At 37.4% G+C, this 25,576-nt stretch overlaps 1 protein-coding gene across 1 annotated transcript; it reads right to left on the reverse strand.

Annotated features, from left to right (window-relative positions):
* Positions 1–192: 192 nt before the first annotated feature.
* On the reverse strand, positions 193–25,576 carry LOC129721280 (klaroid protein). The gene is made up of 7 exons (XM_055673674.1): positions 25,440–25,576; positions 23,745–23,971; positions 22,784–23,682; positions 22,524–22,721; positions 9,455–11,035; positions 9,071–9,183; positions 193–8,919 (listed from the first exon to the last, which is right to left on the reverse strand). Exons 2-7 carry the CDS (start codon positions 23,897–23,899, stop codon positions 8,701–8,703), a joined length of 3,165 nt encoding a protein of 1,054 aa, XP_055529649.1. The 5' UTR covers positions 23,900–23,971; positions 25,440–25,576; the 3' UTR covers positions 193–8,700.

Here is a 25,576-nt window from a genome sequence, read left to right on the forward strand (position 1 = left end):
TTTTAGGTCAATGTAACCGGCAAACTTAAACCTAGGCCTGGAGGCCTTCAATGGCGTCTGAGCAAACTACTCGCACAGCAAGTGCGGTGTGGTGGCCTTCGAAGGAAAATATGATAACCGCACTGTAGGCCGGCCTAAAGGTCACTTTCGGATCGCTTAGATGCAGAAAGCTGCAGAACCACAAAAAGTGTATACAGTGTAGGTATAATTGCGCTTTATTAATAAATCACCTCACTGCTGCAGTGAGGTGGACCGAGTAAAACAAAAAAAAAAAACAAATGAACAATGGAGTGGTTGTCTCACATACATTTAAGGCCGCCCGTTTTTACAATTCTAATTTCCATCCAATTTATGTCCGAGAAAAATTATACTGCAAAATGGAATTTCTGGTGCGTTTACCTTTTAACTGGTACAAATAATTAGTCCACAAATTTGTACTTCTTCCTTAGTGTGATTAGAAACGAACGGAAAACGAACACATAATATACGGTATTGGGTTAACTAAACTATTACACTGAAAACATTACACTTGGATAATTGACTCGTTGTTGGTAAGTTATAAGCTACTAACTTAGTTCTAACATCTAGTGACTTTGGAACTTAAATTGGTTATAAAAAAAAGATATCGACGCCCTACAAAACGATCGATCGTGGTAAATTGTGCTGTTATTTTTTGCTATGTACCTACTGTAAGTAGTCCGACTAAAGAGCTGATCAATCTACTTACGGTCTAGGAGGTGCTAGTGTTAACTGTCAATTAGATCAGCTCTAAACTGTCGTTTTAGTGTGCGACTTTCTTAGTTTCTAATTATAACTAATCTTACTCTCGTAGATAAGGCATTCTTTTTTAATATGTAGTAACTTTGCAGAGATGAGGTTGTGGTAAATAAGATGGTGAGTGCCGCGGTTAAAAAAATGGACTTCGGCAAGATATAGAGTGAACTTCAGTTACCACAAAGAGGCAGCAAAAGAAAACAGTTTTGAAAACCAGATGCTGGTTTTAGGCTATTGTGGTTAGTTGAAGTACAAAATAAGTTCTTATTGTTATTGGTTATTAAAAATAAAGAAAGAATGCTAAAGCGAAAGCTAAAATAAGTAAAGAATTAATTGCAAATAATAAGTTTAATTTCATGGAATTTCTGACAACTACAAAAAAAAACATAGATCGCAACTTTCAAATTTGCTAAAAGTTGCCAGTTGATGTAATCTTTAACTGAATATGTTAAAATTCACAACAGAACTCAAACTGATCAAATTCAAAATTGCAACAGCAATTGAAAAATAAAGTCCAATTTTTTATGATCGCTCAACTTATGGAATTGGAAATAAATTAAAAAATTCACGTCCTGTTAAAGTGTTCAAATTTAATATTGTATAATTACTTCTTATTTAATACTCAAACTATTTCGATGATTTCGTTTTTTTTTTTTTTCAAATATTTTATTTAGAAAAAAAACCGTAATACCGTAAGGCGCCCTAATTCTGCGCGGTTCTTAATTCTGCGCACTTCGTTTTGAAATGTAAAAAAATATCAATTAAAAGCAGATTTTCAAAAATGAAGTTTGGAAGTGATCTCCTATATATTAACTGTTAACTTTCTGCTTATGTTTCCTTTCTTACTTAACAGCATCAACATATTGGTACGAAGTGCGCAGAATTAGGACGCCACACGGTACACGTTTTCCATGAAAATCACTCGAACAAATCGGTCATATTTTATTCTGAATTGATGTTTGAGTTCACAGTCTGCGATGATACCGTGGAGCACCACTAAATTTCTGGTTTATTTTTTAACTTTTTTCAACAAAACATTATTTTGTCAAAATTACTCAAAAACAAAAGCCCTAAAGGGATTCCAGGAATAAATCATGTTATAATCAGCTCATGTTTATTTGTTCAATCAGAAGTCACTTCTTGCGAGCTAACAAGGCATCAGTTGGTCTTTTCATTTAGAAAATCTGTCCTAGGATTGTAAATGTGACGTCCTAGGATTGTAAAAGCTTGCCAGTATGTTCTTATCATTCCAAAAGTGCTCTAGTGAATTTACTAAATTGAGCCAAACGGAAAAAAAACAGTAACTTGTGCAAAAAAGTCTTCAAGCACTTGAACAATATGAAATATTGAACTGATTCATCAGGAAAAAAAAATTTGAGTTCAGTTACAACTTTTTTTCAGTTTCCATTTGAAATCAGTTTTTGTTAGGTTTTGGTTCAGATGCAACTCAGTTTCAATTCTGATTCAATTGAGTTTACTTCAGGTAAGGATTTGTTTCACTTTAGATTTAATTGTTTTAGTCCAGTTTTACTTTTTTTTTATTTCAACTGAAACTTTAACTTCAGTTTAATTTCCATTTTTTATCAATTTCTGTTGAATTTTAGTTTAATTTAAGTACAGTTTTAGTTCAATTTCACTTTTCATTCTGTTAGTCTCAATTCAGTTCAATTTTAACTAATTTCAACTTCAAGTTAATTTTCACCTTAACCCTCTAGTGCCCAAGGCCGCCATTTGGCGGGCTTCAGTCGAAGTTCCGAAAAGCTTTAATAAATACTTAAAAAGTGTTAATAATGGTTTATAATGATTTTATTCGAAGTCCGTTTAGAAATTAATTTGGGCACTAGAGGGTTAATTCGGTTTCTGTTAAATATAGGTACTGAGATGAATATAGGAGCGATTTGCCTATCTGAATCTAATATGGGAATCGCTCCTATAGATATCTCTGCACCTATATCCATCTCATCGCTCTTATTTGTCGAATTATCGTCAAATTCGATCGAATCGACAGGTAAAATTTAAATTACTTTTATCTTTGAAAAATAGTAAAATTTGACGGTAAATTCGACAAATAAGAGCGATGAGATGAATATAGGAGCGGTTTCCCAACCACTCAGTTTGACCTAAGTTTCAATACAATTCTAATTTAGTTTCAATTTAGCTTCGCCCACCAAACTTTTTTGTTAATTATTAGCTTGTTAGACTACCATCGGGCGGATTTCGACTGAACTAAAGCCTAATAAGCTGTTGTCCACCAAATTTGTTCCATCAATTTTTGTCTTTTCAGTTCAGATTCATTTTCAGTCCAAATCTGAATCAAAATCAGTTCAGTTTTGGTTCAGTTTAGGTTTAGTTTATGTTTTAGTCGGTTTCAAATCAGCTCCAGTTAAGTTTCCGTTGAATTTCTATTCAGTTGCAGGGTAGTTTTAATTCAGTTTCACTTAAGTTTCAAGTGAATTTCAATTCAGTTTTAGTCAGTTCAATTTTAGTCCAATCTCAGCTAAGCTTTAGTTTAGTTTCCGTTGTTTCAATCCAGTTTCAGTTCAGTTGTAGTCCAGTTTTCGTTGTTGAAGTCGACTTAGATTAAGTTTCTGCTCAGTTTCAGTTCAGTTGCAGTACTGTTTTAATTTAGTTTCAGTTAAGTTTCGATTGCTTTTCAGTTCTATTTCAGTTCGGTATTAATTTTGTTTCAATTCGATTTTAGTTCAACATCATTCAAGCTTCAGTCAAGTTTCAGTTGTTTTAGTTCAGATCCATTTCCATTTAAGTTCCAGTTTAGTTCAATTCAGTTTTCATTCTTGATCAGTTTCTGTTAAGTTTTAGCTCAGCTTCAATACAGTTTCGGTTCAGATTTTATTCAGTTTCAGTTCAATTCAACCTCTCATTGTTTAAGTCTCAGTTTGACTTAGGTTTCGATTAATTTTTAGTTCAGTATCAGATCGATTCCAATTCAGTTCCAATGTAGTTTCAGTTTAGCTTCACTAAAAAAATATTTTGTTGATTTGTAGCATGTTAATGAGCTATTATCTAACAAAGTTGTTCGTTGGGCAGGGCAGTTTATTTATAATTTAATTCAAGTTCAGCTTCAGTTTCAGTTCAAATCGGAATCAAAATCAATTCAACTTCAGTTCAGTTTCGGTTCAGTTTAACCCTCTAGTGCCCAATACCGCCTTTTGGCGGGCTTCAGTCAAACCTTCTAAAAGCTTGAATAAATACTTAAAAAGTGTTTACAATGATCCATAGTGATTTTACCAAAGCCCGTCTAGAAATTAATTTGGGCACTAGAGGGTTAAGTTTAGTTTCTGTTTAAGTCGGTTTCAAATCAGCTCCAGTTATGTTTCCGTTGAATTTCTATTCAGTTGCAGTGCAGTTTTAATTCAGTTTCACTTAAGTTTCAGTTCAGTTTCATGTGAATTTCAATTCAGTTTCAGTTCAGTTTTGGTTTAGTTTCGTGAAATAACCCATTCCCGGCGGGTGATGCCATATGGACCTCACCTAGCATTTAAACTTTACAGTAATACCTGAAAATTTGCACGATGAAACTATTCAGTATCGTTAAAGAACAGGTTGATCTCTAATATGCAATACAGTTTGTGTCAATTGTGCCTATATTTGACTAGCAATAAGAGTTTGAAGTTAATTTTTTGTGGTAAAAACTAATTTTTTAATTTTCTCTAAGGTAACTTCCAGTTGAGTTCCAGTACGAGTTCAATTTAGTTTCAATTCAATTTCAGTTTAGTGTTAGTGAAATTTGAGTCCAATTGAAAAAAAAACATCAATTCAGTTTTAGTTCAGTTTCCGTTGTTTCAAATCAGCTTCAACTACGTTTTAGTTAAGTTTCAGTTTAGTTGCAGTACCGTTTTAATTTAGTTTCAGTTAAGTTGAGTTGAGTTCACCAAAGTTTCAGTTAAGTTTCAATTCTGTTTCAGTTCGGTTTCATTTCAAGTACTAGGTAATACAGTTTTAGTCCAGTTTCCGTTTTTTTTTTTGAGTCGGTTTCAGTTCAGTTGCAGCACATTTGAATTCAGTTCATTTTCAGTTAACTTTCAGCTGAATTTCAGTTAAGTCACAGCTCAGTTTCAATTCAATTTTAGCTCAGTTTCATTTTAGTTTCAATTCACTAAAGTTCAGTTTTAGTTGAGTTTCCGTTGTTTCAGTTTCAAATCCGTTTTAGTTGAATTTTCATTCAGTTTAAATCAAGTTTCAAAAAAGTTTCCGTTGTCAGGTCAATTTAAAAATAGTCTGTTTAGTTTTAGTTCAATTTCAGCTGGGTTCAAATTTAGTTTCAAATCAGTTTCAGTTCAGCTTCTATCCGTGTCATTCCAATTTCAAATCAAGCTTAGTTCAGTTTCAGTTCAATTTCAATCCAGCTTTAGCTTTTTTCCGTTGTTTCAAATTCGTTTCAAATTAGTTTCAAATCAGTTTCAGTTATTACCATGTTTCAAGTCGTTTTCGAATCAACTTCAGTTAAGTTTCAGTATGATTCAGTTTCAGTTAAGTTATAGTTAAGTTTCAGCTGAATTTCAGTTATGTTTCAGTTTCGTTTCAACTCATTTTTAGTTTCAATTTAATTTTAGTTTAGTTTCTTTTTTAAGTTTCAGTTCTGTTCCAATTCTTTTTTATTGCAGTTTCAGTTTTGTTCTAGTCTAATGTTAGTTCAATTTTATTTCAGTTGCTGTTCAATTTCGTTTTAGTTTCTGCTCATTTTCAGTCCAGTTTTAGTTCAATTTTAGCTCAGTTTCAGTTAAGTTTCAGTTAAGATTCAGCTCAGTTTCAGTTTAGTTTGAGTCCAATGTTAGTTCAGTTTTGTTTCAGTTTCTGTTCAATTTTAATCTAGTTTATTTTCTGTTCCAATTCAGTTTCTGTTCAGTTTCAATCCAGTTTAAATTCAATTTCAGCGTTTTAATTCAGTTTCAGTTGAGGTTTTAGTTTAGTTTCCGTAACTTCAGTTTTAAATCAGTCTCACTTAATTTCAATTCAGTTTAAGTCCGGTTTCTAATAACTTTCGATAGAGCTTCTCTGTTTCAATTTTAAATCAATCTGAGTTCAGTTTAAGTTAAATTTCAGTTCAGTTTTATTTTAGTTTACGTTGTTTCAAGTCAGTTTCAAATCAATTTCAGTTCAGTTACCATGTTTCGAGTCGGTTTAAAATCAACTTCAATTAAGTCTCAGTTAAGTTTCAGTTCATTTTTAATTCAGTTCCAGTTAAGTTTTAGTTAGGTTTCAGTTGAGTTTTATGTTTAATGTTATGTTTCAATTTTGTTTGAAATCAGTTGCAGTTTCAATTCAATTTTAGTTTAAGTTGTTTTTTCAATTGTGCTTTAGTTCAGTTACAATTCTGTTTCATATCACTTCTATTTTAGTTTCAGTCCAGTTTTAGTTCAGTTTTATTCAAGTTTCAGTTCAACTTCGATTTCGTTCCGATTCAGTTTCTGTTTAGCTTAAGTTCGGTTTTAATTCTATTTCAGTTAAGTTATATTTCAGACCAGTTTTAATTTAGTTTTAATTCAGTTTCAGTTTAGTTTCAATTCACCTTCAGTTTAATTGAGGTTAATTTCATTTTTATTCAGTTCCAGTTAAGTTTCAGCTAGGTTTCAATTGAATTTCAGTTAAGTTTTAGTCGGGTTTCAATTTAGTGTCATTTTAGTTTAGTTTCATTTAAACTTCAGTTCAATTTGAGTTCAAACTCAATTCAGTGTCAATTCAGTTTTTTTTTAGATTCAGTTCAGTTTTAGTTCGGTTTCAATTCACTTCAGCTCAATGTTGGTTTAACTTTTGTTTATTAGTCACAAATCAGTTTCAGTTCAGTTCTATTTAGTTTCGGTTCATTAATCTCAGCTTAGAGCCAGTTTCTGTTAAGTATCGGTTTAGTTTCACTTCAGTTGAGATATACTTTCAGCTAAGTTACAGGTAATTTACAGTGCAGTTCTAGTTAATTTCGAGTTTGGAGCCTAACTTGAATAACAATTTTAGTGTCATTTAAGTTAAATTTTACTTCAGTTTGCGTTCAATCCGAGTTTAACTTCAAATCAAAATCTGAAAACTTAATTTCAGTTACAATTCTGTTTTATTTCAGTTTCAGTTTATTTTCAGTTCAGTTTTCTTTCAATTTTGCTTCAGTTTTTGTTCAATTTCGGTTCCGTTTCAATTCAGTTTCTGTTCAGTTTCATTACAGTTCTAATTCAGTTTCGGTTCAGTTTTAGTTTAGTTCGACTTGAATTCAATTTCAGTTTAGTTTCAGTTGAGTTTCAGTTTTATTTCAGTTCAGTTTCAATTTAGTTTGAATTTAGTCTTGGTTTAGTTGTCGCTGTCTTGGTTTCAAATCAGTTTTATTTTGGTTTCAGTCCAGTTTTAGTTCAGTTTCGATTCGGTTCCAATTTACTTTCAATCCAGCTTCAGTTTGGTCCAGTTAAGTTTCAACTCAGGTTCACTTGAGTTTCAGTTAATTTTCAGGTCGGTTTAGTTTTAGCTCAGTTTCAGATCAGTTTTAATTCAGTTTTATTTCAGATTCAGTTCAATTTTAGTCCGGTTTCGATACAGTTTACCTCAGTTTCATTTCAATTTCAGTTTGGTTTTTGTTGTTTTAGTTACAAATCAGTTTCAATTCAGTTTGAGTTTAGTTCTATTGAAGTTTCGGTTCAGTTTCAGATCAATTCAACTCGTTTCTGTTTAGTTCCTGTTTAGTTTTAGTTTCAGCTAAGGTGTTATCCACAAATTACATAAGGACTTTTTCTGAAGTTTCGACCCCCCTCCCCCTATCTCCCATAATGAGGCTTAGTAAGAATTTTGTGGATGACCCCTAAGAATCAGTAAATTTCCAGTGCAGTTACAAATGATTTCGAGTCTTAACAATTCTTCTTTTTTTTCATGACAACAATTCTAGTGTTGGTTTAGTTCAATTTTACTTCAGTTTGCGCTCAATCTTAGTTTAACTTCAAATCAGATTCGGATAAGTTTTAGTTGAGGTGCAACTCGGTTCCAAGCGTGTTTCAATTTAAATTTAGTTGATCTTCTATTAAGTATCAGTCCATTTAATTTCAATTTCAATTCAGCTTCAAGTTCCATTTTATTCCAGTTTCTGTTGAATTTCAGTTCAGATGCAATTTAGTTTCAGTTCAGTTTTAATTCATTTTCAGATTAGTTCTAATAAGGTTCAATTCAATTTAAGTTCAGTTTCAGTATGATGTTTCATTTTCAGTTTAATCTAAGTTCCAGTTTGGGTTCAATTCAGTTCTGTCTCAATTTAGTTTTTGTTTAGCATTAGTCAACTTTAGCTAAGCTCATATTTTTCAACGAACTGCGAATAGGTATCTCCAAATATTATGATCTAAACCAACTGAAGCACAATGGCTTTGTTGAAATCAATGTAAAACGACAAAAATGGAGTTTGAAGTTTTGGCACCAAACCAAACAAGCATTAAACAACCCTCAAAAACGGCTCTACATGACCACTATCCGAACACGCAAAATTCCATTCACACAAACTAATAAAAATCTAAAAAAAGCATTTAGGTTTTAATAGTTAGAATAGAAGTAGAGAAAGCCACAAAATAAACGAACACAAAAGGTAATCTTTAAAAATCTTCAACATGGTACCGAAGCTACTAAAGACTGCGTTGCGTTGCGAAAATCCTAACATTAAACATAGGCAGGCTAGATTTGGTTGCAAACTTACTGGTATTTACTTACTTGTTCTCGAAACAAGGCACGAAACACCCTTAAAACGGTAGCTATTGCACCATCATCTATCTTGGCTCAAACTTACCTTACTAAACATCGATAAAAAAATTAAACAATCAAAAACCGTCGTACAGAAGGTTACTAAAATCAGCCTAAACTCTAAATGAATAAATAGAAAACGACTTCCTGCGCACTATTTACAATGACTCCTCGCACCAGAGCTTGGGATGTCGTTACGGACAACCCACCTCACACCCTCTCGCCGTGGACCCGGAACCGATACAGACAAGTGTAGTTCACATTGCCGTGGTTCGATTCGATTCGCAGCTCGACTATACGGAAAGCTCGCCCCCGTAGTTCCGGCCGGTCTGGCTGATCCACCGGGAAGTACTGAAGTGCCGCACCGTTATCCTCGTACACATAGTTACCCAACAGGATCGGTTCGGGATCGTTCTCGTTGGCGAGGCCCTGCAAATATGATGAAAATCCGTACAGAAACGAGAGGCACAATTTATCAACTTATCGAAAGATGGCTGCTATCTACAGTTTTATGCAAGCTTTCATGCACACTACACGCGATCGGCATGCGAAATAAACTGTCTACGACGGCGGAACCTACCCAAACGGAGAAATTCTTCGGAGCGGAATCAATTTGTCCATTTGGTGCAAGCAGTTTGGAGATATGCTCCAGCGAGAAGCCAGTCACGATTACGTCGCTATTCAGCTGGATGACTGGAAGTAACCAGAAGAGAAGAGAGAAGAATAAAAATAGGACACAATGGGCGAAATTATGACAACATTGATGATATTAATCTAAGCGCGCTAGGGTGACTTTATGAGAAAATGGTTTATGTCTTTTTGAAGCGAACTTTTACGAATTGGTTAAGAATTCGAATCATTAGCCCTTACACCGCTACCGTTGTTTCGAAAATTGCTAAGATGTCAAAGTAACTACTTTGGAACTGATTTTACTAATGTGAAGCAAAATATGAATCGAACTTACCTAAATACCCTGGAAACCCGGAAAACGCCCAACACTGTCCGGGTTGCATCGTAGGCGAAATGACCGTCCGTGGCGTGTTGGTCGGGTACCACAATGGTATTCCGAAAATGGAAATTTGCGCCGACTGGCTGTGGTAGTTTTCCGTGCACCGTGTAGATAGAATTTGCCCCCCAGCAGACTCCAAGGCGTAATCTACCAGTCCCGTTTTATCGGCATCGTAGATACGAAGCGCATCCCGTACGATTCTTCGTACCCCATCTTCCGACAAACCACCACCACCATCGGACGAAACGCGACCCGCTTTGACATCGATGTTCAGCTCACTCTTGAATGTCTGCACCGATGAAAGAACCTCCTTTTGTATTTTTTCACCAATATCCTTCATCAGTACGGCTGCAGATCGTTCCATTTCCTGCTGTATAAGGTCACTAACCCCAGCTTGATATTCCTTCAGCCGACTCTCCAGATAGTCTTTCGCCACAAACAAATTGCTGATCCAGGTTTTTAGATCCTCATCGGTTACGTCATCACGTACATTCATCCCCAGAATAGTGACGATGTTCTTTTTGATAATGGCATTCAACCCGGCGAATCGTTCTTGCTGCGCAGCAGCCAAACGTTCGTCGATGCTAGCCAAAAGCTTGACGTACTTTTCATCATTCTCTATTTGATAGCTGCTGACTTGTGCCGCTATACGATCTTGATTTTCCCGTAGCAGTTGGAGGTTGTCTTCCAGCATTAAGCTGCTAGCAGCCAATTTTTCCGCAAAATGAGCTTTAATTTCTGCGATTTCGTTCTTCAAATTTTCCACCAATGCTGCCTCGCTTTCGGGAGATTTTCGAGGGAGATCCTTCGCCTGCTTAAGAATTCTAGAATCTATCAGCTTTATCAGGTTGGTTGAGGATAAAAGCTTCACGAGAATTTCTTCCAGCTGCGCATCATTTAGAATGAAATTATTTGTGATACTGATTTCCTGTTTAATCAACCGCTGAATCTCGATCAGGGTTTCTTTCGAAATTCCAACTGCTTCCTGCTTGCTCTGCTTATTAAATACTTCTGGATAACTAACCAACAATTCAGCTTTTACCTTTTCGGAAACTCGTTCTATGTCTTCCGCACTTGGTTGATAACTGAAGTCTTTCAAATTTTGCTGGACAATTTTAGCGAGGTGAACAGTCACATCCGGATGGAGTTGTTTCGCAGTCGATTGTTGCTCTTCTTGCGCTGCTTTGCTTTCGAACTTCTCCTTCATTAGCTGTTCGATGTAGATATCGATGTGCTGCATCAGACTTTCGTACTCTTCTCGACTGAGAGCTTTTTGAAGATTGGAACGGAGTTTTTCGTACTGCGGTCCGGCGGAGTCAGTCGTTCTCCAAAAATCAAAACTAAAAGAAGGAAGAAGCGTTCGCCAGCTGAAGCTAGTTTCTCGCCAATCCAGCTTCTGGAAGAGATTGGTTTTGAACGAGTCCAAATCCTCGGCGGATAGTGATGGCAGGACGTTCGATAAAGAGGACAGGGCTATGGTGGCGCGTTTTGAAGCTGGTAGGACGATGGTCTGATCCTCGTCTGCTAGGAGATAGGCTGTGAATACAGAAAAGATGGATTGAACATTTTTAAGTTTTGTTCCACTTGACATTAAAATATAAACTAACGCACGTCTAATGAATTATAAACTTACAAAAAAATTGGCTTCATATCATCATTTTAGTATTAGAATGACACTTATGGCAACCTATACCAACGATGACATTACATTTGCAGCTGCCGTTCGAATCGGTTGTGCCGTCTGGGGAAAAGTAACTAATTTTCTTCCTTGATCAGATTTACTCAACTCAGTAGCAGTAGTAAGTATTTTTGATCTTGGTTAGACGCTCCCTCACCATAACCACTTAATATCATCACCTTATCGTATACGGCTCAGTCCGTACGTCGCCTTTAAATCCTACATTAAGTTTCTGCAGCTTGTACTTTCTTTTTTTTTCTTGATTTCATTACCCAACGCTCCAGCAAGTTCATATAATACTCACTGTTTTTTTTTTCTTGATTCTAAACATAGTACAGTCAAATCTATTTTGTGCGAGAGATAAGGCAGGTCAGTAAGCGAACGAGGGGAAGCGGCCCCCGATAACGCGAACAAGCAGTTGGTGAAGCTGGCCTCGCAAGCCAACACACCAACAGACTCAAAGGCCAGAACGTCGACCGGAGCGGCGACTGCGGGTAACATGTGGGTTATCGTTGTAGGAAAAGGGCTCCAGGAAGGCAAAAAGCGGCAAGACGGAGCGGCGACAAAACGTCCGCCGAGTAGGGAGACGCTCTCATACTCAAGACTGACGAGTGTAAGTACTCGAAAGTCTTGAAAAAAATAAGAAGCGAAACCCAGCTCAAGAATTTAGGGGCGAAGCATCCGTTGATCTCGCACTGGCGAGATGATCCTTGAGCTCCGAAGAATGCGAAGAACAAGATCGCTTCCTACAAGACGGTAGCCGAGCAGGTCCTTGGCCAGGGGCGACTCTTGGCTGTTGAATCTACCTGTTCAATCTTATCTTATTTAAAAATAAAACTGATCACTGAATTTAGATTCCTTTTTTACCTGACGTCCCCATGTGCATTGCACAGGTTGCACCTATGGACGAGTCGCCCCTGTCCTTGGCAAAGAGGTGCAGCTTCTGGCACTCACCTCGGAGGTGACTCCAGCTTAAAAACCTGGATGAAATCACCGAGGGGCGCAATGTGCGAGTCCTCAAAGAGAAATGTCGAGTAGAGGTGGCCATTGAGTCAATCCGCCTCAAGCGGGAACCCAAGTGGCCACCTTCCGACTAGCATCGGCAAATCCGAATCCGGCACTGAAGGAAGGCAAGCTAAAGGTCGGCTGGTCGAGTGAGTATGCCCTCTTGGTATACTCCAGCAACCGGACGTTTGCTTCAGGTGCTTTGAGGAAGGTCATAAGTTCTGGACCTAGAAGAGGCCCGACAAGAGCCAGTTATACAGGCGTTGCGGTTGTGCAGGTCATGAGGCGAAAGATTGCGGGGAGTCCAAACGCCAAAAACTTTATGGGATGCCCCAAGTGCCCGGCTGTTAAACCAGGGGCATCAGGTTGACGTAAATGAAACTAAGCCGCTGCTACGCGACCCAGCAGCTGCTATACCAAGTAGCCACTGAGTCGCTATCGGGCATCGCCATCGTGTCAGACCCCCACCGCATCCATCCCGGAAACGATAACTGGGTTGCGAATAAGTCCAGTATGGTGGCCGTATGGACAACCAGCAGGTTCCCGGTTCAGGAGGTTGTTTCAACCCCAAATGAAGGGTAGGAACGGAGTGTTCTTTGCAGTTGCTATGCTCCGTAACGTTGGTCTACCGAAAGGTTCACCCAGATGATCGACCATCCATGGAGCTAACGGGCCTAACGCTGTTGGTGGTGGCGGGTGACATCAGCACCTGGACTGCTCATTGGGGAAATTTCTTTACGAACCAGAGAGGTCAGATCTTGTTGGGAGCTCTGGCAAAGCTCAACTTAGATCTGGCCAACGTTTCGACCAAATGTACATATAGCAAATATGATGCGGGGTCAATCATCGATGTGACGTTCTCCAGCTCAGAACTGATCACGAACTATAGGGTAGACGATGGCTACACCAATAGCGACCACCAGTCGGTTTTCTATAGTTTAGACAACAACGTGAGGTAGCAAGTGTCGGGTAGAGTCAACACTATGACCGTCCGCGGGTGGAAAACATAGCATTTCGATACCGAGGTATTCCAAGAAGCAATGAGAAAGGAGCTCGATGGAGGCAGTTGGCTCCGTTCGACTGCTGACCAACTAGTTGCAAAACTATCGCTAGGGATACCATCTGGTCGAAGTTAGAAATCAGGACACCTTTTTCTCGGGACAAATGTGAGCTAAGCTGTTCTTCGAAGTTTGAATAATATACCACGTTAAATGTGATCTGCACTTCAAAAACACCAAAATACTTCTTTACATTGTTCAACATACTTCTCAAACGATCCAATATTATTAAGCAGGTTTGATTTTAGTTGCAGATGTTCAGCACATGTAAACTGTTTCAAATTAAACTAACCGTTTAGATGGGACTGACTGGAAAGTCGAAAAATAAAAAAAAAGTGATTTTTCTAGATGAAGTGTTCAGGAATTTTGGCAATTGACTAAGGTATGTTTAAAGATGTGTTTTGTGTGTCGTGGGTGCAAATATAGTTAGTATTACGCTATTGGCAGCGTTTTTCGCGAAACCATGTTTTATTAACTTGTGATAAATTTTTCTCAGCATCTACTGAGCCTTTCTAGCTGAATTTTTTTTCCAGCATGTAAAAATGGATTATCTAACTTGTTACATAGCCGTTTTTCAATATCTAATTTTTTCAATGTTTTATGATTTTTTAAACTGTTTTTTTCATGAAAAAAGGTAATTTTTTACTAAAATGGCCGCCATTTTGTCAATTTTTTCAAATTTCAAAAACGGCTTTATAACAAGTTAGATAATCCATTCTTACATGCTAAAAAAATTTAGCCAAATCGGTTCAGTACTTGCTGAGAAAAATTTACCACCGATTTAGGGAGGGTGTTCACGTTCCCAGCTGCCAACAACGTAATACACTTTATGTGCAATCACGACATGCAAAATTAATCTTCAAATGAATCTTAATCAACAGCCAAAATAGCCTTACTTTACTCTAAACTTTGGAAAAAAAATAATTTTCGACCTTCCAGAGTAGGGTTCCCAGTTAAGCCAAATGTTTAACGGTTACAATACCCAAAAGATTTCTCTCGTCACTTCACTAAGATTCAACTGTTGTGTTCTGGAATCAAAAAAGTTATTGATTTTGAAAAATTCTGCATATTATTATCACACTACAAAATTGAAAATCTTATGAAAATCAGTACAAATGCCAGAAAATGAAAATTAAATCAGGACGTCAAAAAAGGGTCTCAAAATCAGAACATGTCCCGCTAAATCAGGACGGATGAAACCTCTAACTATCGCGGGCCTGCGAATCCACTGGTTCACTGCACACTGGGCCAGAAATGAAATCTAGCGGAACGAAATTAATAGCGCTCTCCGGGTTTGACCAATCGGTTTCCGATCTTCTACAAAGTTTCTTGGTATAGTTAGGGCTCCATTTTGTATGTTTGAATTAGTTCAGAATTTAGCTGCAAAGGTGGTGTTGCGATGCTAACTTCTTTCCCTTACGCGCTAGAGCTATGCGGTATTCGACAAAGTTGTAGATCTCTAAATTCTATGTAACTTTACAGAATATACAAAATTTCTAACTCTTCAAATTTCAGAGATCTACGAGTTTTTATAAATTTTGTCTGAATTTCACGTTCATTATGATAATTTTATGAGTTCACCCGAATCAATTTCTTACAAATTTTTTCTCGATAGAAATCGAATAATTACGTCGTTTTCTTCCGAGTACAGAAGTTTTTGAAGTACTTAACTGAAAATATTACACAAAATTTGAAAAATATACATAATTTTGAGAAGTAGTTATCTCAGCGGGTAGCAAGTATTAGCAAACCATGATTTTTTCTAAAAATTGTCCATCAAAAAATCTTCATTTTCTGAAATTTTGAAAGGATTGTTTTTTGGTGTTTTTGTGATGTTTCATTTTGAATATAACCATAGGTTTCATATAAAAATACAATTTCTATGTATTTATTGCATGGAACACACAGTCCAGTACTTTGATACTCTATCCAACCTATGTGCAGTCTTCAGCAAAGTATCTCAGTGTAATAAGAACTTCAACTTGACGCTCAGGTTATTTCGCGTTTTGGCCGCAGAGATGGCACTTCGACAGCAACTTTTTATTCCTACACGCTAGAGCTCTGCAGTAGAGAAAATGAACAATTTTAACTGCGGTCCACCAGTTATCCATGTACCCTCGATCAGATGAGTCAGCTTACCGGAAAAGAAGTTCTCGCCCATGCTCTTCCATAGATACGTATTTTATCTATTGCAGCACATGCGGCTCTGAAATCAATAAATAGATAGTGCGTAGGTACTCTCTACTGGCGGCGCTTTTGGGATCTGCCGCAACTTGAAGATCGGGTCCGTTGTTGACCGACCTTTCACGAAATCAGCTCGATGCCTTCCTACGAATCCATTTTCTAGTGGTAACAGACGTAGGAAGATGACATTTAAAAAACACTTCGTAGACGGCTGTTAAGATGTTGATCGCATGATAGTTCTCTTTATCACAGTCTCCGTTTTTGTAGGCAGGGAAGATAATCCCATCCTCCCACTTTTCTAGCAGTTCTTGGTCGATGCAAGCAATCTGCCTACCACAATAAATCTACTATCAATGGTCGCAGTAGTTCAGTCTCCTACAACAAGCAATCCGCCAATTTGTCTGAGCCCATCTTGATAAGTTCTGCTCCAACATCAACTTTGTCGGTCGACTCACTGTTCTTCGGCCGCTTGATGGCGACACAACTTCGCCTATCATCTGCGCCCTCTGCAACACTGACGCCGTCATTTCCTTCCCTCTTCCTGTACGTCATTCACTGTCGCTCCAAGCACAATTGTCTCACCGTGCATAAGGTTTGTGTAGAACATGGAACAACCACAACTTTGCAGACTCGAATGACGGACAAATATCTTAGAAGCCGGGCAAAGTAAGTGTTACCTTCCCGAGGAACTGATCACTTTCCGCACGAAAACATTGAGATTTATTACGTGCAATGGAAAAGGCATCTTTTTTATGTGTGCTTTACAGCCTATAATCGCATAGCAGTCGCATATGGATTTTCATTGTGTTTGAGTTAAATATCAGATTCCATCTATTTCTTGTTTTACTATCGATTAAGAATACAAAAAAGAATGTTTTTTTCGAAAAAGCCAGAAAAAATATGAGGTAAAATTGTCCCATCTTAATAATAATCGCATATCAGTCCCAGCAAATGTTTTTCCTGTGTATGGCCATAATTTTTTAATTCAATCTTTTCAATAAATACTTGGTGTTGTTCTATAAACTTTTTACTGTTAAAAATAGTCAGATAATCATTAAATGGGGTTAGTAACGGAAGGCTGAAACTCAAAAGGCTGGAACACGAAAGGCTGAAACGCGAAAGGCTGAAAAGTGTGTATCATATACGAAAGGCTGAATGTACGAAAGGCTGAAAGTTTTGTAATCGACGGCCTAGTCTCCAAACCTCACCACCCCTAGACAATCTGCCACTTCGTATGCCCATACCCATGGGTATTCGTATTCTCGTACCCATAGATGTTATACCTGATGCCGACCCGCCGTCGGAAGCGGCGGCCACGTGCACTAAAACAACTGATCTGATGAATTTCCTAGGTCTATTCCAAACATAGGGGTGATCCCCTAGTTTACGTCCGAACAAGCGGTAGCGAGTAAGGACAGCATTCACCCCGGACAATCGAGTTGGCCAAAGGCCACGAGTGTGGTGCATTATATGTAGTTTTTAATATAAACTTATATTTAAATACAGATATTGAGCTATTGAAATATCTCATAGACCGGAAAATTTTTGGCGGTAATCAAAAAAAAAAAAATATACAGATGTTGGCGACAGTCTGATAATCAACACAAATAGTTCATACAAATGATGAAATCGAAAATAAGAATCTTCTTAAATGTTCAGCCTCTCGTGATTCAGCCTTTCGTGTTTTTCAGCCTTTTGTAGTTTTTAGCCTTTCTTGATTTCAGCCTTTCGAGTTTCAGCCTGACGTGTTTCAGCATTTCGTAGTAGACCCCATTAAATGCAAGGTTGTTTCAAATAAATTCCACACAAAACTTAATTGTAGGTAGACATTAAAACCGCATTTTTCCTGAAAGTTCGTTCCAGAAAGGTTTCTTGGTTCCGGCAATCAGAGGGATAATAGCCTTGTGCAATGCTTTTTTCTGTAAGTTGTTAATTTTCTGTGGCTGATTTGCTCACTTCAAATGATCGTTCAAATTTAAATTGTCAGAACTCAAGAGAAATCGTTTTTAGTTGCTTAGCTAAAAACATGTTGGATTTCTTTTCATTGCCGTCGTCTTTCGTCAAGTCACTGTTGCAATGAAATTGGAAATTTCCCTTTCTCAATACCGCTTTTCCAATCTGCTAAATGCACGGGATAATGTGGAATAATTTTATTCAGCACGTATTGCGGAATACTGAAGACGTAAGGGAGAAATTCGTCCAGCAGCGTATCCAAGAATTCAACCTTAGAATTTGTTTTTTAACGAAGACTTTAAAGTCGGGGTAAGTAATGGGTGACGTCTCCGCCATATATTGCCATTGCCTATATTCAAATCCTTGAGATAAATGACTACTTCTACACATAGCGGTTAAGAGTGAGACTGGTATGCGATTATTTTGCTACTCGATGGCCTTAATAATATCACTCTATTATTTATTGTTTCATTGTAATTTTCACAAAAAAAGCAATTCTTTTAAAAAGAAGTTATGACAAAGGTCCACTTAGACCCACCCTAAACAGGTGAAATACCCAAAACAAGAAATACTACAAGGTATACAGCCCTAGGGTTGTATGAAACGGTGACGTGGGACTAAACACTGTAATTAGGGGATTTTTTGTTACAAAATATACAGAGCCTGCAGACAGAATCAAGGTGTTTGCTCAGCGACTGTGCGTATTTTTATTTTCAGCCTCCCCTGGAAATCAATTTTTTGAAATATATTCAACAACACTCGAAAGAAAATCGTATATATTTGGCGATATTAGTATTAGCCTGTAGTATTTTTTTGTGCAAACAACATGTATTTGACAGGGCACAAGCATATCATTCTTGTTGAAAGGCACCAAAAATTTCTCGTAATGCGTCAAAGTCAGAATTAACTCTATATCCTCGAAAACCAAATCTAACAATACTTACGTTATTTTAATAAATGGTTTTGTCTTATTTAACTTTGATTAAATCAAATCTTGGATATGGATCTTACTTTCAAAATAATATAGACGCCCTTACAAAGGTTCATTAATTGGCAAACATAAGAAGATATATCTAACAAAATTATAAACAAGTTCCAGCAAAAAAAACCATAACAATCCACAATTCCATTTTTGCTTTTTGCTTGACAATTTTTTTCATTTACCTACAGCTACATTCGCTGTATTAAGAAGACTGCTGATATACATACGTTTATTATGGTAAAGCTTTAAATAATAATATATCATCGAACTATTTTGAAATATAAAAGGAGATTCTAATGAATCTTAGAAAATAAACCAAAAATTCACAAGCATTCGCAAGCTCTTACTTATCTATAAATGTGTATATGTGGAATTTACTCTTTCGATACTTTCCGGTCACGATTATTTAGTGAATATCGAAGATAAAATTGAATAAATATTCGTTGCAAAATTCACAATTCTTGTGGAATAGTTTATGGTAATCATATTTATAAGATAAACTTTCAATCACCATCAACAGCAGCATTGCAGTTTTTCCTCGATTGCACACGAATAGAAATGTACGAACAAAAGTGTGCCACTGCAATATGAATAGTACCGCTGCAGTACGAAAAGAAGTGTACCGCTGAAATGTACGAATAGAAGAGTACCGCTGCAATCATAAACGACGAGAGACCTGCGGTTCTTTACTCCACTGGTACTGTTGCTTTTACCGGCATGTTTTCTTTCAAGACATCAGTTTTTATGAGGTTTTGAAAGCAGGTTTAGAAATTGTTCAGGAATGGAGATTGTTTCAAACTTTTCGGAAAACTTTTACCTTCGAGACATCATTTTAGTCTAAGCTCATGGAAGCAAATATAAATTGACCTATTGGGACGGGGAGACTCTGTCAATTTTTATATCGATATTGATACAGAGAATATCACGGGGAACGGATGGTGTCCATTCACGCCGTCTGGGCTCGGGATGCTCGCATGTAATTGGTTCATTGTTTGCGTAAGTTCTCCTGTAACTTTTTATCAATTTTCATCGTTGAGCAGTGAAGTAATAATGATAACTAGCGTTTTGTAAAATTGTTACACATTTTATCTATCCAACAACATATTGGTTATTGTTATCCATCATGTGGTTATGCTGCTATTAACGTTTGAAATCTGACGCAACATTTGCCAGTTTCATTTCCAATTTTACAGAATGCATTCCAGTCAGGGTTGATATTTGTTGACACTCTTGAGTGAAAATGAAAAAAAGCATCCATAAACGTTATTTTTTACAATCCTTTCAGAGTTCTCCCTTCCCGCTTTTTGCATGGAAGTGAACTGTCAAAACACCTCATTATATTGTATGCGATGAAAGCAAGACAACAAAATCAGTTTATCAGTTAACGAAGATTGTCAAGGCATCGGTCAGTGTCAGTGAAAAAGTGTTTCGGTGAGGTACATTTTGGTTGAGTGGACTGTTTGTTTTTCTTTTTGGATTTGTCGTCAAATTTTATTCCGTAACCGTGAACGATGCGCGCGATCTATTTCATCTGAGTATAACAGCACGTTACTAGGACGAAAATCTAGTGTATCTGAAAGAGTGCTGCGTTCATTGGAAGTGAAAATTGAAAATGATTGGCTGTAATTTTCGAAGAATTTTGCTGGGGAAAATGACTTTTATCAGCACTGATCCCAGTATAGCAAACAAAGACGTAGTCCCACGTCAAAATATCTTCAAGCGCTGTTTTCTCAACTCGATGATTTCTTAGATGGGACTGATATGCGATTATAACCAGTTTAGGTCTTGAAAAACGTCTGGAAACTGGTCAGTAGGTTACGGACACGGTACGAAGTAATATGGTGAATATAGTAACAAACCTGCTATTGTTTAACCCTTTATAAGGCCGTGAAAACTACGCAAAGAATCTACATAAACTTCAATAAAACGTATTTCTTACAGAAGGAACAACACAAATGTACCTTTGTTAAAAAATTAACTATTGAATCAATTGAAAAAATTGGTGGCAATATAGTTGCCACTGCCCGTTAACCCCAAAAACATTGGTGGCAATATAGTTGCCACTGCTCGTTAACCGCACAAACGTTGGTGGCAATATAGTTGCCACTGCCCGTTAACCCCAAAAACGATGGAAGCATTTTTTTGCATCTGCATTGTAAGCTTGATATTTTGTAATTATAAAAATGAAAAATCATAGTAATTCGAATGTAACAGTAGGACTTCATTTGTTTTGCATGGAAAAGATCGAAGTAAACGGTTTTTGAGTGGTATCCAGAAAAATTTTTTAGGAAAAAATTTTGAATTTGTCGTCCAATACACCAAGTATTTTAACGAAAAAACTGCATAGTCTAACACAGTAGGTCCTGAATAGAAAGTTCCTGGTGAAAAACTTACCAATTTGTTGGATTTTCACCAAAATAAAAATGAATTTCCTGAAGACGGTCTAAAATTGCGGTTTGTTCACATGAAAATGATCCCAAAATCAATATTGTACACTTCTAGCAGTCCTATAAAAAACTGAAGTGTTCCAAGACACCTGTAGAAGTTTTTGGTTAAGTCAAATTTGAAAACAATATTCTGAGTGCAGCGAAAAAAATAAATTTTGTTGGTGGCAATATAGTTGCCACTGCCTTATAAAGGGTTAACTTGACTTAACTGGATTCAACCGTTTTTATGCTCAGCATTCGATTGCTTTTAGTTTCTAATAATATAAGTACCTATGGCAAAAATAAGTATTCTGTGATATATTTGTTTAAAAATTGATTTCATCACCAATTTCTATGTATGTGCGAAATACGATTGGTACTTACTGAATTGTGAATGTTTAAAAAAAAAGAAAAATTTAAAACAGTAAATTGTGGCTTCTATTATTTACAGAAGACGAGGCGAGCAAAATTTTGTACCTATTAGGGAACGCGAGTAAAACTTGGCTGATGACAGGTGAGTAACGGATGAGCTACTCGTCCAAAATTCAGCCGACTCGCCATCTGCAATACCAAAATTGGTCAAACGAGTAACTCGCCGCTCGCCTCATCCTCTGAATAAGGGCCATTTTTCGTTGCTCAGATAAATTAAGCAAAAAATAAATAATGTAATTTGAAGTTTTAGATTTAAAAACAACTTGGACATTAGCGGGTCAAATTCTTCGTGGAATCATCACACAGTTAGTTGCATTTCTCTATCCTTCTCTAGACATTCGTTCAATCCCTTTAAATGACATACTCTACTAAAACCGGTTACTAGTTCAATACAAACTTTTAGAAACAATTAGAAACTAGAGAAGGATAGAGAACAACAGCCAAGAAACTTATCGACTACAATAGCTTACCTTCTCCTGTGGGCTGCTTTCAAAAGCCCCTGCGTGAAGGGAATAAAACACAGAAAAAACTACTCTGTTTTGTTCGCATTATCTTACGCTTTTATTACTATATTATTGGACAAATACAACTCATTTAGAACAAATACAAATACATTAAAATGCAAAAAAACCAAATATTTTAGTTTTGCTATAAGTTAAATACTAAAGCTTAAGTTCGACGTTTCGAGTAGTAGTTCTCTATCCTTCTCAGGGGATGGCTATTGAAATGTGTGTATGTGTATGTGATACTAATTCTATTCCGATGCATATATTTTTACTGTTATAAAAGAGAAAATTCCGTTGCTCCATTGGATGATAAGTACTCTGTCATTTGCTGTTTTGCGTTAGGGACGATAGGTGAGGACAAAAGATAATGTGGCTTGGCAAAGGATGGCACTTGAGAACCGCTAAATCTAAACAAGTGGACTCTCGGAAGATCAAAATAAAAGCAATGTGTAAACCTCACAATCGAGAAAAGTAATAAACTTTTCTTAGAAACGGTTGTTCACATTTTCCTGCCAAATTTTTTGAATTTCTCCGATGGCATTCTCGGAAAACAGTTTCAGATTATCGAAATAATGCTCGGAAAATTGGCGCACGCCAGCCCACTTCTCGAAGGCGTACAGTTTTGCCCCCTCGGTATCGGGAAGCTCGGGAAGTTTAAAATTGTAATTCAGAAGAGGGTTGGCGAAATTCTCGCGCAATGAATTGATTGGAGTAGGATCAAGGTAAAGGTAAATTCCTGTTTGTTGGGAAATAAATGATTGTTAGGTGGATTTTAACAACTATGCAATAGGGCTACTTACCGCCAAACAACAGGAAAGGCAGCAGAACTAGCAGCAGTAGCAAAAACTTTCTCTTGCGATGACCCTGCTGCACGTCGCTGGCCGACGTTTGAAGTAACCAGGCATCCAGGAAGAGGACGGAAGAGATCAATATATATACTTTCTTGAAAATGCTTGTAGTTATCGATGCAAACATCGAATACGCTTTGGCGAAGAAGCCTAAAATGATAAATGTTTGAATTCAATCGGTACTTAGTTAGGTGTTAGGGGATTGAACCTACCTCTTTCATCTTCTATCCTTGTGTAATACATATTATGCTCGGATCGGTTAAACACACGGGAAACAGCGTGCGAACTGCTGTAGAAAAAGTTCACAATTGACAGGAAAAATCGGCTCACGATCGATCTGTGTTCATCCGTTGCCAACACTGAGTTTCCAAGGCGGCCTCGATAGCTGCGGGATTTGGAAATTTGCGACAGATCTTCCTCGCCAGAATCGTACGGATCTGCGCGGGCAAAACTGCCACCAGCCACACCTGCACTAGAGTATTTTGATGCAGCATAACGCTGACGGATGTACGCCTCTTTGGCGGGTTCGCGCTGAATCATAACATTGATCCGCTCGGCATGTTTGTTCAATCCAGGACGGGACATGTTAGGCATGGCCACCACCCCTGGGACGATTTCTCTTCGATGTGGGGACAGTTCCGAGTATGTGTAGTCGGTTTTTGGAAATTTGTTCCAATACTCCCCGGCATTTTTGTACTCTTGATAGGCGGCATGACTTTTCAATTCCTCCGGCGTCAGTGTGATTTTTTTCTGCACTTTGGATGACGCCTTCGGGGTGCTGGTGCGCAAGATGGCCGTCTGTGTGTCCTCCAGCACTCGATTAATCTCGTTCTGGCGCACTTCTTTCTTGGCGGGGGATGATTTCGCAGCTGGGCTCGTTTTGGCCGTACTGGAAGATGTGGTCGTAGTGGTAGTGGTTGTGATGATAATCGATTTCTCCTTTAGATTGCTTGTGTTAGCAGATGTTTGCTGCTTGGAAACTGATTTTTCCGGAGACAGTCCATCGGAGGAATAATCGGAAGTAACCGTACGAACTTGACGGACGGTTCGTGCTCCCGTCACCGATTCTGAAGTGGATTTTTTAGGCGAACTTAGTTCCTCTTCAATTGTGCTAAAAAACAAGTATATATTTATAAGAAATTCAAATGCTTCGCTGGAGAATGGAATACTTACGTCACACCAGGTGACTTCTTAACTTTCTTATCGACAGCTTTTGAGGTCTGCTCTCCATTTATATCTTTTTCAACGCTAACCCGTAAGCTGAGACCTGGTGTTTGCGACCGGGAACGGGTCCGTATTTTTGTACCATCATCAAGTTGCTGCTCCATGTTTGTAGGCGAACTGCTTAAAATGTCTTCGAGTCAATTGTAGATGAGGACTAACACATTTGTAACTGCTTTCTGTAAAGGCAAATTAAATTATGAGTAAATGTTTTAATAGAACTTATCTTTTACTTAAAATTGTATTTTTTTTATTTTAATAAAAAAAAATCCTGAGGCAAACCTAGTAGTTCACCCGAGAACGTCATTATAAAACCACCTTCTCTACCTGTTTGTTCAACTCAACACCATACCTGTTTTCCGCTAGAACACGATACCTAAAGTAAACCACAAAAAATAGACAAGCGACCTAAAATTGTACGAGAAGCAAACACCACGCACTTCAGGCAGACAAGTGATGTGAAAACAGCAACATCAGAACACACTGTTTACAGGCAGTTATATGTGTAAATTTGTTTACATTTGATTTATGACATAAGCATAAATACAATCCGGTTAAACTGAAGATGTGCCTGCTACAGATTTACGGTAATCTTAGTTTTTTCGAAATTTCAAAATTGATAATTTTGATTCAACGAATTAGATCACTACCAACTTAAGCATGACATCAAGTAGGCTATAAAATGCAAGCCGCGTTTTCAATATCTCCCACAAAGCAGCTCCAATGACAACCGCAGCATAAATTTGCCACTAACTGGGAGAGCGTTTCAAACACCAACAATCGTCGTTCAAGCAAAACATGCAAATTTCATTTCAACAGTCACACCGTTGGCGGCCACACAGCGATTCGGTTTTATTTTTGTATGCAACCGAAAGCATACGTCATCGATAACTTCTCCTTCGACTAGGGATTCGTCACTGTTAACGGACAATTTCGGTTTGAAAGAACAGCGATACCGCGCAAACGAATTTTATTTATTTGCTTAATTTTACCGAGTGACTTGCTCAACAAAAGATAAGACAGCGAACGAAACGCTTCAAAGATAAAGCCAAGCACTAAAATCCACTTGATACCTCTCAATCGGCAGCTAATGGAACATGCTAATAAAACTCTAGTACTAACCTAATTTTGAAACCAAGCATTGCCCAAAAATCATCGCTTTCTGGCATATGTTAATTATGATGCATCACCCCTGTGGATGGATGCTTCATATTCATGGCACCCTCCCTTTTTTTCTATTGGTAACAATTAGGTACTTTTAACATTGCCAAACAAACGCACCGCTCGTACTCAAATGTGCGAGATTTAAAAATAAACCAGCGAAAGAAGCGAGAAAAGCAAGCGAATCAAAATAATCGCTGGATTTAAATTAACGAAGTGCAAGGCACAAAGCTAGAATGGAATTCATATATTTGCCTAAAATTAAAATTAACGTTTTTGTTACATAATTAAGCGCGAAACTGAAATAAACACGAACATTAGATATCTATTAACATCCTAAGTAGGGCCCTGAGCAGCAACGCACAACAGTCGACTGCTTCTTCATTTTCCTCTTACCGACACCACTAATGAAGGGCGAAACTAAACTTTGAACGCAATTTACAGGCTTAAATGTAACACTTTTCAACCTAAAAACAACATAATTACCTTCCACTAGAATTGACGAAACTATTTCTGCACTTTTTTGCTAGTTTCCGGCGGTTTCTAACCGCTTTTCGAGCGATTTTTTCACGAGCGACGCAGAAATACACTTCCACATCCGAACAGAGAGCGCACAGTGAATG

This window comes from Wyeomyia smithii, chromosome 2 (genome assembly GCF_029784165.1).
Source record: "Wyeomyia smithii strain HCP4-BCI-WySm-NY-G18 chromosome 2, ASM2978416v1, whole genome shotgun sequence".
Lineage (NCBI taxonomy): Eukaryota > Metazoa > Arthropoda > Insecta > Diptera > Culicidae > Wyeomyia > Wyeomyia smithii.

Coding starts and splice junctions, on each gene's coding strand:
- LOC129721280 (XM_055673674.1), bottom strand. CDS start 23,899: ATGGAGCAGCAACTTGATGATGGTACAAAAATACGGACCCGTTCCCGG. Junction 11,036..22,523: donor GCCTTTCCTGTTGTTTGGCG/GTAAGTAGCCCT, acceptor CTGTATTCACAG/CCTATCTCCTAGCAGACGAG. Junction 9,184..9,454: donor CGGGTTTCCAGGGTATTTAG/GTAAGTTCGATT, acceptor GGTTACTTCCAG/TCATCCAGCTGAATAGCGAC.